This window comes from Chiloscyllium plagiosum, chromosome 3 (genome assembly GCF_004010195.1).
Source record: "Chiloscyllium plagiosum isolate BGI_BamShark_2017 chromosome 3, ASM401019v2, whole genome shotgun sequence".
Classification (NCBI taxonomy): Eukaryota; Metazoa; Chordata; class Chondrichthyes; order Orectolobiformes; family Hemiscylliidae; genus Chiloscyllium; species Chiloscyllium plagiosum.
In genome coordinates this window covers 33,146,960-33,162,738 of record NC_057712.1, presented here as the reverse complement: position 1 = coordinate 33,162,738, position 15,779 = coordinate 33,146,960, and the positions used below count along the sequence as shown (strand labels likewise).

At 42.1% G+C, this 15,779-nt stretch overlaps 1 protein-coding gene across 3 annotated transcripts in view; it reads left to right on the top strand.

Annotated features, from left to right (window-relative positions):
• Positions 1–15,779, top strand: part of gfral (GDNF family receptor alpha like) — a 99,326-nt gene that overhangs the window by 72,769 nt on the left and 10,778 nt on the right. For 2 of the 3 annotated variants that reach the window (XM_043687461.1, XM_043687460.1), the window contains one exon: positions 1,085–1,171. In XM_043687461.1, coding sequence (XP_043543396.1) covers positions 1,085–1,171 — 87 coding nt within the window. Of the gene's footprint in view, positions 1–1,084; positions 1,172–8,945; positions 9,071–15,779 lie in introns of those variants that run through there. The other variant, XM_043687462.1, reaches the window with a different exon arrangement.

Sequence of the window (15,779 nt, the reverse complement as noted above, 5' to 3'; positions counted from 1 at the left end):
ACCACGATTCTGAGGCAACCCAAAATTCTGCGTGACCAATGATGTACTTCTATATATGATGGAGTTGGAAGATCGGGTGAGCATCAGATAAGAGGGACACTCTAATGATGTTGTACTGAGTTAATGAGATGAAATGGGGACAACAGCGCAAGGAAATTTGAGAGGCCTTGCAGAGAGGAACCCTCCAGGAAACTCAATGAAACTGTCACTCAGCCAATTTCTGTTAAGATTCAGCCCACAGGCTCTTTCTGGTATGGTCATCTTGCAGCATGCTGTGTGGTTAAACCTGTTCCTTCATTGTTAGGCTTTAAATTGTTTTTGTGAACAATGTTAATAGAGGCTGCCTGACCTGCTGTGCTTTTCCAGCGCCACACTTTAACCTTGGAAGGTTAGCCACAAGAAGCCGTTTTTTTCTCTATGAAGCTAATGGGGGAATGGCGCAAATTGCCAATTTATGGCAATTTGCAATTCCTAGATTATCTGCTCTAGACTACACTTTATCAGCCTGAAGTTCACATCAAAGACAACATCATGGGCCATTTAGGTGTCTTTACTTTGTAAAAGCAAAATCAGGCTCAATATCACGTAAATGTTTGAATGTGTAGTAACACATTTATTTGTTTGAGAAAGCAAAGTAAAAGTCAAGGTATAAAAGCAGAACCCAAGTGCTTTCACATTTTGTTAATAGTACAGGAATAAACCTAGTCCTGTTAAAGATTTTTAAAATCTAGAATTCCTATCCATTCTTTCCACTATATGAGGTGAAAACATACAAAACCAGTCTGCTTAGTTAGCAATAATTTTTACAGAACTGTAAATAGGGTAAGGGTTGGGGGAGTATTTGAATCATAAAATAATACAATGCAATAGTCAACATATCAGCTTTTAAAATGTGCTATTAAAATGTTGTGCAACAAGGCATCTTTGATGACTCAAACATAATTGCAGCTTTTATTATTTTAGTCTGGGAAAATATGTGTCATCATGGGCCTATGAGAAACAAATTTCAATGATAATAGAAGCAAATGTTTATTTGATTGCTAGCACTTGTCCTGTAACTTGCACCTTTATCTTTTCACTGCAGCTCAGGTTTCACATCAAGCTAGTGAAGCAGACGAGAGACGAGTGGAAGAGGAGCTCACTGTAACAAGGTCACCATTGATGCTAAGTGGTATGTGGATCCAACAAAATGTATTTCCATCTAACGGATTTGAACAAGCTGTTTCATTATTAAAATGAACTGTGTTGACCATTGTAGCTGTAACGTTTTATCCATGACATTTTACCGCAAATTACACATTAGCCACAGAAACAAAATGCCCATCGATAATGCAGGAACCAGATCACGGCTGGAAATGAGTAGTTAGGGTACACCAAGTGAAGCTACTGCAGAAAATAGGGAATTTTCTTGCTCCCTACTAATCCTAATCACTTGCTTGTGAATTCCACTCCACTGCCTTTCACAAAATCACAGAATTGTTACAGTGCTGGAAGAGACCATTGAGCCCATCATTTCTGCACAGGCTCACCCAAGGATTATCATGACTTAGTGTCATTCTCCTGCCTTTTCTCCATACCATCGCTGATTGTTTCTATTTAAACAGTCATCCAATGCCTTCTTAAAAGCCTCAATTGAACATTACTCCATCATATGTTCAGGCAATACATTCCATCCTCTAACAACACCCTGTGTGATAATGTTTATTCTCACATCACATTTGCTTCTTTGCAAATCACTTTAAATGTGTGCCCTCTTATTCTTGGCCCTTTCATGAGCAGGAACAGTTTCTCCCTGTAAGCTCTGTTCAGAGTTCTAGTGATTTTGAAAATTTCTCTGTCAGATGTCCTCATGGCCTCCTCTCAAAAGGAAACAACTGCAACTTCTCCAATCGATCTTCATAACTGATGTTTCTCAGTGCTAGTACCATTCTTGTAAACTGTCTCGTCCTCCCCTGTTCTCACACACTGCCCACCAGAAAATCATTTGATTCCACTGAAAGGTAAATAGAATCTGTATATTTAAAGGTGATACATAGATGTGCTGAGTAAGTGGCTGGAAAGGAGAGTGAGTGTGGGCACTGAGGTTCTCTAATACTGCATTACTGGTCATCAAACTGAGGAAGAATATCTTTTACCTCCCGATGAGCATAAAACCCTTCACGTAGCTGCTAAGAAGCTCAAGTTAGGAACCTGGTAAGATGACCATGGCTGCAATTCCAGAAGAGTATCAATAGTTTAACTAGAGTTGTTAAGATAAAAAGATACATCATGCGCTACTTCTGATGCAGAGGACTTGACATCCCAGGCTGCTGAAGAAGGCTGCTAGACACAATGGGAATTGTTGGAATCTGCAAGTAAGTTTGCACATAATGTCGTGCAGCATGGAGGAGACCAATGTGGGAACTCTGCAATCATCAACCTCCCAAGTCATAAGCACTGGAGAAATGATTCATAAGCATACTGGGATGGAGAAATGATCACACAAGACAGATATTAAGGGTTTTTGGAAAAGGTGATTTAGCAATTTATTTCTAAATGTCAAAATATTGTTTTATAAATTTAGTTTATGTTCTGAATTTTGTGTTGGTACTTGTCTTTGTAGTGACATAAGTAGTCTCTGAGAATTGACTGAAGAAAGGGAATCATTTAGAAATGTTAGGTGAGTTAGGGCAGTTAGGGAAGGAAAATAGTTAGCTGATTTGGTTGAAGCTCAGATCCAAGAGTTGCTGTCTGAGAGATCAGTTTGGTAGATGTTCTCCTCCTGCACTAGGTATTACTCAGATGGTTTGAAGTCGCTTACCTCAAAATGATGACGTTGTACATTATACAAGAGAGACCTGACACCTGAGGCAGGGTGTTACAAGGTTGAAAGGTTCAAAGAAGCAAATGTGATGTAAGAATAAACTTTATCACACAGGGTGTAGTTAGAGGATGGAATGTACTGCCTGTTACAAGGTCACTTTAAGAGAGAGAGATACCTTTTCTGAAAAATTGTGACAGCACATGTGTCTGTGACTGGATGACAAGTGCAGGGAGAGCTGAGAATCGATAATATGTAACAATCAGCTTGGTGTTGTGTTTTGATTTTAAGGCAACCATATTTTGAATTTGACCAATTAATTTAAATTACGCCCAAAATACCAAAATCCAATTGAATTTGAATTTTGATTGTGTGGACGAATGAGAGTGTACAAGTCTTGGGAATTTAAAAACAAAGAACATTTTGAAGATTAGTCAGAGCTAACCTCCCACTGAACCAGAGAGCACGTGTCATCTGCAAGGGGCTGTCAAAAGAGACAAGTGGAAGAGGAGCTCACTGTAACAAGGTCACCATTGATGCTAAGTGGTGTGTGGATCCAGCAAAATGTATTTCCATCTAACGAATTTGAACAAGCTGCTTCATTATTAAAATTAACTGTGCTGACCATTGTAGTTGTAAGGTTTTATCCATGACATTTTACCGCAAATTACACATTAGCCACAGAAACAAGAAGGCATAATCTATCAAAGGTACACAAAGATACTTGCAGTAAAAAGTAGGAAGAAGATCTAGGGAGAAGACAGCATAAGAGAGTGTCTGGACTCTGAGAGATTAAGTTGACTTAATATTTAATAAGGGTGTTATTGGAGCAGCACTTTAATAGAGTTGGGGTCAGATAGTGATTAGTTACGAAAAGGGGGCTTGGATTTTTAAAATAGTTTTTGGTTAGTGTTCACTGTTAGACTTAGGAAAATAAATTATTTTTTTCCTTTAAACCAAAGAAATCAAGGATCTTCTTTCACTCACTCACATTTAGCAGATTACAAGGTGAGGTGAGCTTTTATGGATGATAGTTTTAATTAGTAGAGGGGGTCGAACTCTGCATTGTAACAAGTGTAAATTTTGGTTAAAAATGCCGACTACTTGCTCAACAATGTTCATAGTGACAGTAAGGATCCCATTGGAGAGCAGCTCGGCTGCTAGATGTAGGCTCCTGCTAGGTGACATGAGATGTACTTGAAGGCAAAGGCCTTTGTCACCAATAGCAAGTCCAGCTGGGATAAGCATTAGATGGAGATCAGTGCCGAATGGCAGAATAATGACTGGGACTCGGATAGCAAGGATGAACTTGCATGATGCCCAAATCATATCCTGGAACAACAGGAAGCTGGTGGTAGAATCATACAGAATTGGTGACCTTGACAGGGACAGACAATGCTGTACCTGCTATGGTGTGAAGCTTGGGGGGTACATGCAGCAAGTGGAACAACTTGGTAGTAGTATTCTGTTTGAAGTAAAAACACCTCATGTACAGCTTCCTCAATGACACTGAATGCGGGAAAATGCCTTCTAAACATTCACTCTTCCTTTGCATTTCTGTGATCTCTGTGTTCTTCACGCTCCACTGACAGCTTCTTTAGTTTGTGGTGTCTTTCTCCATGGTCCCCTTCTTTCTCCAGGCTGAAAGGGCAAGCTGATGAGATCACTTTTTCCTGAAGCCAGGCTAAAGAGCAACAGTGCAGGTGCATTTAAAAACAAAATTCTTTCTCACTGTGCAACCAAGCGAATTTTGCGGGAATACCACAAAAAAAATTCTAGAAATCAAACAGTGACCTCAAATTAAAATAAAAAGCAGCCCACTTACATTACATAGTTTGGTGAGGGGTCAAAGTGCTGGTTAAGGCACAGTGTGAGGTCAGCAGGTGGACACTAAACAAGTGCAAAGCAAGAGCATGAAGATCTACAAAATAAGTAAATGTCAGAGTGCAGCACAGCCTACTCTATCAATGTGGCAGGGGACACAGCCCCAAGTGTAGATGTACTTTTTTTTAATTGCCATATTGAGGAACATAAAATGCTGTTCACTCCTGCAGAACAACTTTACAACTGAATTTCTGGGCCAATATTCCATTTTAGAAGAGGGAATGCTAGTGTCACAGTACGATTTCCCCAGTATTGACTGACCGTTAGACAAAAACATGAAAGTCAGATTAAAATAGGAAACATTATATTGCACACAAATAATTTAAAATACATTGGCAATAAATAAATGTATTTGAGTCTTTATTTTTATTAAGTTACAAGGCCATTTGCAAAACCATTGCAGCAATCTATAATGCCATTAACAGTTGTCTTGTCTCATTGATTTAATACATTTATAAGCAGAGTGATAGTTAGCAATTTGCTATCTTACATTTGCAGTGGACATAGAATAATGGTTATATGGAAATGATTACATGATTGTAATCTCATTGTGAGGTTCGAATCATGTCATAAACCACTAGAGAAATTTATATCTGTTAACTTGAACCTCCTCAGGGAGATTACAACTCAGAAATCGCTCCAGATTTCTTTTTTAAAAAATGTAGCTGTTTCCATGTGGCTCTCACAAATAGCCTGGGGTCTGGAATACAGGTTGTGATATTAGTTGCTAATCTGTCTTATCCCCTTAAGGTCCTGCTCAAGTCTCCTAGTGAGGAAATGATCTGAGTAAACAGATCCAGATAATCGGATCCGTTAGCAAACTCTGGCAAACTCTGGGGGTGGTTTAGGGGTCATTGAAACTGCTTGAAAGATTCAGGCAACAGATCAGAAGAATTCCACAGGAAAAGATTGACACAAACTGTGGCAGTTGATGGCGCAACAGCTAAAATGTGATGGATATGTACTGGATTATGAAAATCAGTCCATTTTATATCAGTCAGTTTCAGTGATAAAATAGTGAGCATTGCAACAGCTAGCATTCTGTATGTCCCTTCTTGTTGGATCCATTATTCCCCTAACATGCATAGATTAACAATAACTTTGCTTCCTTTAATCAAGCTGGTCTCCTCCTGACTACTCAATCCACAATTTGATTTGATTTGATTTGATTTATTGTAGCCACGTGTACCTAAGTACAGAGAAAAGCTTTGTTTGCAAACAGGACAGGCAGATCTTTGCATACAAGAACGTACAGATCATAGCATGCATGCTTAGCCAGTGAGACATACAGGTTACACTGCAAAGAGGTGGATGAAGCAAGATCAACATTAACAAGATCAACATTATTTGAAGTCAGAGAGTCTATTTATTAGTCTACTAAGGGTAGGGAAGAAGTTATTCTTCAACCTGTTGATGCATGTGTTCAAGCTTCCACCCTCTACAACAACACTTGGTTTATCTTTGTCATGAAACCCACCTTAGTCCTGAGTCTACTCAAAACCCAATGACTAACTTGGTAAATGTTTTACCATGGCTGATGGTTAACTGACATTGCCAACAGCTCCCTTGATAATTTGCAACTCTCCCATTCAAATCTGCTGAGATTTCATACACTAAATGCTGGTTTCATTTCCAACCATGACATGATCTCCAGTATTTTCCACTCTGAGGACATTGACCATGTTGAATTAGAAATGTGATAGTATCACATCTAAAGCAATACAAGAGGATGCCTGATCACCCAGTGGGGCAGGTAGTATACAGGGACATCACTAAGATTGGTGATGCTCAGATTGCTGCTGCTTGCCACTCAAACATCACCTTAATTAACTCCACTTCCACCCCCACAATGTGTTGTGTTGATTTTTCTTTGTGTCTGAGCTTGTTGTTCGTCATTCTTCCTGCACTGATAAGCAGCCTCTGGGGAAGTGACCGGATCTCCCAACCCTACAGGTCGTAAACATGTGTGACTGTGCACCAATCCTGCATAATCCTGCCTCGTCAGACACAAGCAGAATATACTCGACCAGAATCCATATTGGCCATGATCTAAGTTGTGGGATTGCTTCCAACCTAGCTCTCTTACTCTATCACTTTGCATCTCGTTTCTGCTCTAATCAGAGTATTGAAATTGTCCTGGTCAAAGGATCCAGCTAAAAACATTAGACCTCAACCTGCCACTGAGCTTTTTACTGAGCTGGGCAGCTTCCATACACAGCCAGGGGGCACACTGGCAGCTGTTAAATCATCCCCAGTTGGGGCCTAAGTTACTTACATTAGCTGCAACCCTGCAGGACTGGAATATTCGATCTGTTTCTCTGGAATATGTCCTGGCAATGGGAATGCATTGGGGAACCGGCCTGATCATGGTCCCCACAAAGCCACGACAGCAGGGCCCGGAGATATTCAGCCCACTTTCTTTGCCACTATGACACCGATACTTTTGATCTTGACTGCTGTGCAGCATCAATCAACAGACAGAACAGAGGGTTCTTGTAACATATCACGAGCAAGACCAACCTGTTTCCCTTTCAATACCTCATTTGCAGCCTCTTCTAACCTGAAATCCAGTTTACACTTTTTTTTTGTGACACCACTTGTGTAACTGGGACAAAATCCTCAGTAGTCCTGAATTTCAAGACAAGACCTACCTCCCACGATCTTTACTGACATTCATATTCTTAAAACATATTTCTCTAACCATACCTTCAGTTATCTCTTCTTGATCAACATCATGTCATTAGTCTGAAGGCAGAATCTTCCCAGCTATTGAACGACATGGGCCATAACTGGAGAAATCAGGTGTGTCAAAAACAAAAAGTACCATTTGGCACCAAGTGTTGAACAGTGAGATGAGTTTCTTGATTGTCACCAGCATGATGCCTATCTGAAAGCATTAGCATGCATTAACATCTCCTTATTGTTTAATGTCATCTCATTACTATACTCTTTCCCATTCCCCACCTGCTGGATAGAAACTAAATGGTGACATTTACTGACATGAGAGTTATTTGGAGACTCCAGCTTACTAGTTGCTCATCCAGACTTCCATCTTGGATACACAACACTAACATCTTCAGGCATGCTCCATTGGCAGCACCTACGTGCACCATTATCCACAGACCTTGACATCTGACATCTACCAGATCACTGCAATGTCATGGCGCACCTCAGATCCACCTACACTAAGGTTCTGCATTGCCACACTACACTTTAGGCACACAAGTGCCTTTCATCACTGTGCTGCTGCTAGGGTACTTTGGGTGCAGAATGGGCACCGATCTCATCAATTGGACAAGGTAGCATGTCGGGACTGCGTACTCACTCACTATGGATCTCTTTTGATATTCACAGTATCCCTGCCCTGCCTTGTCTTGTCTTTTGGCCCATCCCCCTCTCCTCAGCGACTCTTTAAAGGCTCACAGTACTTATGTCTCGGTGTGCTGTTAGCTCAGGCACAGCAGTTACCATCAGTCAAGAGATGGACGTTACTGTATGATGCCGTGATGAATCAATCTCACACCTTCACCAGACACCTACATATGCCCCGCAAGCACAGTGCTTGTGCATCAGCCAAATGGCCATGTCTCAAAGTTGAAGGGGGGGGGTCCTCAGACAAATTGAGGGGGGCCTGTCATCAGGCAGGGTGTCCTGGTACAGATAGTCAAGGGCATTGTGTAATCTCAGAGCAGGAGCTTTGGCAGGATCAGTCCACCACTTGGAGCTGTTAGGGTCAGGGGCTCCATCTCACTACAGTTCAGGGACTGGGCCACAGCCAGTCAGGTGATTAGCAGAGGGAATGTCAAGAGGGTTTATCGGGGGACACTGCTATGATAGGGAAGTGGGGAAATTCAATGCTGCAATTGGAGGCAGCAACTTGGGATGCACAGGGATAAGGATGGTGAAGGGGGACTTTGGAAATGTAATGGACAAAGACACTAGTACATTGGAGGAATACTGTGGGAGGCAGTGTTATCAGTGGACAGCACCACCACAGCCTCAGTGACAGGGGTGGGGGGCGAGGAGTGGGGCAGGGGAAGAGTTTGCAGCATGATGCTGGGAAGGACTAAACTGTAAGGAGGGGGCTCAGGGGTAGGGATCAACGTTGCAGCTATAATTCCAGATGAAGTGTGAGAACTTGTGGAGGATCGGTACTGATGGGCGGTACAGGGAATGCCAGGAAGAAAGGGACATAGCAATTCGGGGGCCCCTGATGAGCAGGCTGAGCCTGGGACTCACGCTGCCAAGTGTTGCCTTCCAGATTCACTCGACCCCAAAATGCAAACTGTCAATGGAAAACAGAGACCACACCCAGAGCGGCGGGAGGCAGTGACTCATTCCTGTCCCAACACACACAGGCTCCATCTGTGAGGAACTGGAGGCCCGAAAAGGAGCAATCGCATCAATCAGACATTTTCACAGCACATCGGAGTCATCTGTAATCACAGCATGGTGCATGGGAAATGTATGCAGGGTCCAACTGTGTGGGGAGCAAATGCTGCTCACGAGCACTCTTGGCCATGTCACTGCTCATTGCAGGTTGAAGATGGACATCTCAGTGAAGCAGAAATAATCCAGGTGACCTTAAAAGTAGCAACTATGGCCCACAAAATACAAAGTTAATCCATGGTCTCAGAAGCTGCATATGGGCATTGAGTTGATTCCCTCTCACCCTGACCAGTAAGAATTCTGCACTCTGCTCTTATGTGAAATGCTGTCTTTTTTGGGTAATGTGGGGCTGGGATTCAATCATAGAATATTCTTTTATTGTCACATGTACTCCAGTAGAGAAATACAGGAGTACAGTGAAAGGTTTTTACAATGGCTGCCTTTAATGGTGCCATCTTGCGTAAGGTATTTAGGCAGAAATCTTGCAGAGTATAAAAAAAGTGTTGTTACAGAATAAGAAAGAATATAGGTTAGCATGAAACAGTGAAGAAGTCCAGATGATAAGTGACTGTAAGCGCTTCAGTTCCGGTCTGTGCCCACAGGCTCCAGAGCATGAAGCTATGTTGCTTCCACATGCCAGCCTACATCTAGGACTCGCTCTGCCACCACTCAGGGAATTGCTGTTCCCGGCAGAACTCTGCCCATGTTCGCTCTGCCATGGGACTCAGCCCCTGCTCACTTTGTTCCCCTGCAGGACTCAGTCTGTGCTCACTCTATTCCCCTGCAGAACTCAGCCCGCGCTGACTCTACCGTTGTACTCAGTCTGTGCTCACTCTGCTCTGCCACGGGACACATCCTGCTCACCCCACTCCTTGACTCCACGCTCCAGGTATGGCAGAGTGGGGGGAGTTTGAAGAAAAGCTATGAACAGGAGAAAAACAGAAGGAAAAGAGAATGGGACTGCCGAGCAGAGGAGCTCCAACCAAAGCATCCGACTCTGCTGCCATTTTGAGAGCCAGTACCAGGAATCCTGGGATATTCTGGCAGGACCTTCCACCCACAGTGAATGGGAGATAGGACAAGTGGGGTGCCAATGGGACACAGTTACTGAGGTGAGATTGGCATGATTGCTCGTGAAGACCCCCTGGGCTGGACAGAGAAAAACCCTCCACAAAATGCAACAAAAATGACACTTAACCATACAGTAAGATTCGGCCTTGAGACTTTGGTCTTTTCCTTCGGTTGGTGGTGGATTAACCACCTGCCTTACACACCAGACAACTTCAAATGCCATTGAGGTGAAGTTTGCCACCATCACTAAATTTAAAATTTGGCCTGTAATCACTGAAAGTTTAATCAGCAATTGTGAAATAATATGCTCAGTGTTCATTGTACAAAATTACAGCTCACAGAGAACCATAAACACACAATTCCAGGCCAATTTCACACAATTTCAACTGCAAATGGTCTGATGCTCCAAGGAATGCTCAGAGACAAGATACAATTGCCAAACAAAATTGTCAAGAATCACATTGTACCTCGCATGCACTATTTTATTATTTAACAATTTTATCCAGATTCTCAGCTTTGGAAATAATGCACATGCAATGCCAAATGAAAACTACTGATACCTATCATTAGAGTTCATCAAGATGACAGCCATGCACTTTAGATGTCACTTACCACTTGAAATTGAAGCTTCAAGTCAAAGCTTGTGAGTACCTTGGACATGGAAGTTTAAGTGGGAGGGTGTAAACCACAATTAAATTGTCTCCAAATCCCAAACAGCATTTTTGCTGTTTAAATAGAATCAGAAGCTATCTCTCTCTCCCACTGAGTAAGAACACCAACAATACTGTAAGCAGATGATATTCATTGGCGTGCAAGTGAAATACTGTGAATATACAGAAACCACTGGAAAGTCACAATGGATCTGACAGCATCAGTGGAGAGAGAAACAGAATTCATCTTTCAGGACAATGAAATTGTCAATGCAACTGTATCGAATCATAGTCAGGCTGCATTCACAGTAGTGTCGTACCTAAGGGAGGTTGTGCTTGTCATCGAGGGAATGCAACAAAGGTTCATCAAACAGACTCTTGGGATGACAGCTTGTCGAGAGAGGAGACATTGAGGAAAATTGGCCTGTGTTCACTACAGTTTAAAAGAATGAGAGGTGATCTTATTGAAACATAGAATTCTTACAGGGCTCGGCAGGACAAAAGCAGGAAGAATGCATGCCCTGGATTACATCAGGAGTGCTGTGTGATAGAGGGGAGACGAAAACCAGTTTCAAAAGAAGAGGTAGGCCTTTTACAGATGTCAAAACTATGAAGTAACAAAGGAGAAATAATAACAGCAACCAGAGCGTGTCACTTGGTGTTTCCACAGTAGCAAGACAAATGGAAGTTTTAACCAAAGATGTCTTTCAGCAACTACAGCAGGACTTGAGGACTGTGAAAGCTTCTCATTACGATTTGATGAAGCCTTCAACATGACCAACATAGCCCAGGCCATTGTGCTTATGGTTTTTCAAGACATAACAACTAAAGAGGACTTTGTGACCCTTATGCCTCTTAAAGATGGTGCAAAAGGTGAGGATATCCTGAACAACTTGAAAAGGTACATGCCTGAGATAAGCATTCCAATCAAGAGACTTGTTTCCATTTCACTGATGGTCCACTGGCTATGCTTAATGCAAATAAAGGCTTTGCTGCATTTTCCAGAAATGATTCTATTTTCAATTTTGCCATTGACCATTGTGTGATCCACCAGTAAGCAGTAGCAAGTAAGGCCATGAACTTTTCTCATGCAATGGAAGTTATTGTTAAGATTGTAAACTTGATTTGATCAAGAGCCCTTAAATCCTTCCTTGGCAACTCATTGAACTAATCCTCCATGATAATGTGAGGTGGTTAAGTAGAGGGAAGGTCCTGCAAAGATTTCTAGAAGCCTGAAATCATCACTTTTCATGAATTGAGGAATGAAGTATGCACTGAGCTGTCAGACAATTGAAGTTCGCTCAATTTCAAAATCCTAACAGACATAATATCAAAACTGAATGAACTGAACTTTGAGCTGCAGGGAGATGTAGCACATAGGATCAGTGCTGTGAATGCGTTCAAACTGAAATTAAAAAAACTCCGCAACACTTCCCGGGTTTTGAGAAAATGTGAGGAACAAAAGTCAAAGAAAAATGGTTCCACCCAAAAAACGCTCAGTGCTCACCTGGGGAAGTGAAGAGAAGAAATCAACATGTGGTTTCAGGAATTTGAGATTTGGAGGTGGAGTGGCCAATTAATTGGGTGGGATGGGGTGGTGTTCCTAAACTCCAGCACCACCCTGCCTCCACTGGAATTCAAATCAAATGTGCAGAAAGGTCCACAGTCAGTCTCCTGCCTCACCACTAATTCAGGCTTTTAAGTGGCTTCAAGGACCAATGTGAAGGCCTGAGCTGACGGCCTCTGGCATTATCCCAGGTGCAGGTGAGTTTGTTGCCATGCAGCAGACCTGTGGGTGGGGGGAGTTGGGATGTATTCCCAGTCAAAAGACTGGAAATATGGCAGGGGCTTGCCCATGATAGTCACCCACTTGACCTCATCTCTCTCCTCGCCTGACCCCTCTTCCTGCAATGGAGAAAGTGAGGACTACAGATGCTGGAAATTAGAGTTGTAAGTGTGATGCTGGAAAAGCACAACAGGTCAGGCAGCATCTGAGGAGCAGGAGAATCGACATTTCGGGCAAAAGCCCTTGAAACGTCGATTCTCCTGCTCCTCAGATGTTGCCTGACCTGCAGTGCTTTTCCAGTACTACACTCTCGACCCTCTCCCTGCAATCCCAAACTCCAGAAATGACCCCCACTGCCCCACCCATATAAATGTCACCTTGGTCCTCTCTGATTCTGGAGATCCTTCTGACAGTAGCCATGACCTCTCCTATTCCTCTGGCTGATTGTGAGAGCTGCCGGTCTCTGTCTGACTGAGTGGCAGCTCTCACTGAGTAGGACATCTGACCCCAGTCAGCAAGCTTTGGGTTAAAGAGTCAGCACCAAGTCTCTCCAGCTGCTCTGAGTAGACCCCCAACATCTCAGTAAGTTTCCACACATTATTTAGAATCATACAGTCATAGAGATGTATAGCATGGGAACAGACCCTACGGTCCAACCCGTCCATGCCGACCAGATATCCCAACCCAATCTAGTCCCACCTGCCAGCACCCAGCCCATATCCCTCCAATCCCTTCCTATCCATATACCCATCCAGATGTGTTTTAAATGTTGCAATTGTACTAGCCTCTGCCACTTCCTCTAGCAGCCCATTTCACACACGCACCACCCTCTGCGTGAAAAAGTTGCCCCTTTGGTCTCTTTTATATCTTTCCCCTGTAACCAATGTTCTGTACAGCAGCAACATGACCCCCCAATTCCTGTACTCACTACTCTGACCAATAAAGGAAAGAATACCAAATGCCTTCTTCACTATTTCTAAACTTTACTTCAGTTGCTGAAGCAAATCATCAAATTTCAGGCTGTCAAAGGAACTCAAATCAAGGAAAGGTGTTTAAAAAAATGTAACAGCCTTTAATGAAAACGGAGTTACATAGTGATCAGTCCCATTGTGAACTTTGTCATGGTTTCTTACATCATTAACAAATTTGGAAGTGAATTTTACAGCTTACAGAAGTGTGAAAAGACATTTCCCTTGTACTGAATCTCTTACATTTAAGCTTGTATCTGTAGTCGCTCAGTCTAGATCTTTGGGCTACTAGAAATAGCTTCTCCTCAGGCATGTTACCCCATCTTTTCATAATTTTGAATACTTTTGTCAAATATTTTGACACATTTATGTCACCTCATAGCAAGCAATGATGCTAAGAAATCTGAATTGTTAGCCTGAAAACATTTGGTGGCCATGTGTTAGAGAGAGACCAGTGAGGCTAAGGAAACTTCCCTACGGGCCCGAAAACAAGCTGACATTTGCTGGAGGAGAATCTCAGACTGGGGAAACATTCTGGCAATGGCAACACTGTTTATTTCTGCGGCGAGATCAGGTTGTGCCAATGCGGCAAATGAGGAACAGGTTATTTTTACATGTCACAGAACATTACTGAGCTGAAAAATTGCAACGTTATTTTTGTTTCAAATGCTTCATTGATGGAAGAAGTGACCAGAAATCTCAAACCCACACAGTTCACGTGAGGGAAAAGGGACAGGGAGAAAACACTGAAGAATTGAATTTCATAGAATCTGCAAAGAACCAACAGTTAGCGTGAAGAGTAAAGGCAATTCGACATACCGTCCTGTAATCAGCAGTTGGATATGTACTGACTGAAATAAACCCTCTGATGGACATTGTTTTCTGAAGATAAATCTTTACTGGAAGGCTAGAATGTTGTCAACATGTTGCAATTTAGAGATTGCAACATTTGAATCTTCTTGGCCAATTTGAATCACATTGAATCATGGAGAAATGCTTTCCTTTTACACAAACAATAATCAGAAGAATAATTGAGTGACTGTCTAAGTCATACAGTTTGGTTTGCTTTGTCGCCTTTAGTGCCTTCCTTAAGCTTAATAGTGGCAGCTGAAGGTTGGTGCTTCGAGTGAGTGAACTCATTTAAAATGCAAAATGGTGGATGGAACTTAATAATGATACATGGTTGGTTGGAATGTTATGACGGCAAATTGTGTTTCATTAGGACTAATTTTATTTGCACCGCTAAACTGGATTTGATTGCAACACCTAGTTTCCAATCAATGGCTTCGTGGTACTGTGAGTAGACTATTAATCCAGAGACCCAGGTAACATTCGAGAGAGTTGGGGTTGAATCCTACCATGGCAGATGGTGGAATTCAAATTCAGTAAAAATCTGGAATCAAGAGTCTAATGGTGATCATCTAACCATTGTCAATTTTTGGGAAAAAAGCCATCTCGTTCACCAATGCCTATAGGGAAGAAAGCTGCCCCTGTCTGAATTATATGTGAATCCAGACTCCCAGCAATGTGGTTGACTCTTAAATGCTCTCTGGATAATTAGGGATGGGTGATAAATGCTGGCCATGAATTCCATGAAAGAATTTTTAAAAGGTAGAATTTGAATTTGATAAAAACCTGGAATGAAGAGTCTAATGCTCACCATGAGACTATTGTCAATTGTTAGGAAAAACCCATCTGGGCCACTAACGTCCTTCAGGGAATCATCGGCTGACCTTATCTGGTCTGGCCTACATGTAACTCTAGATCCACAGCAATGTGATTAACTCTGAACTGTCCTCTGGGCAATAAATGCTGGCCAAGCCAGTGACACCCACAACTCAGGAATAATTCTTTAGAAACAATATTAACATTGTCTTCTTCCACCCACGTTTTATTACTCTGTTTCCTGCTCAACTTCTCAGTTTTAAAATACTCATCTTTGTATTCAAATCCTTCTTTCTTTTCACTTTTCCCTATCTCTTCACCATCCTTAAGTTCACAGTCAGTCAAGAATTCCCTCACCTTGACTTAGCACATCACATAATCTCTCATTTTTCTTGCTGTTTGTTTTCCATATGGCTTCTACAAAACAGTTATTTTTTTCCTTCAATCCTAAAGATGGCCTGTGTGAATGGAATCTATTGCTAATGCTTTTCTAAACAGAATGGCCATCCTCTCATTCGTCACCCCTAATTACAGATGAGCAGCTTCGGGCCATTTTGTACAGTCTA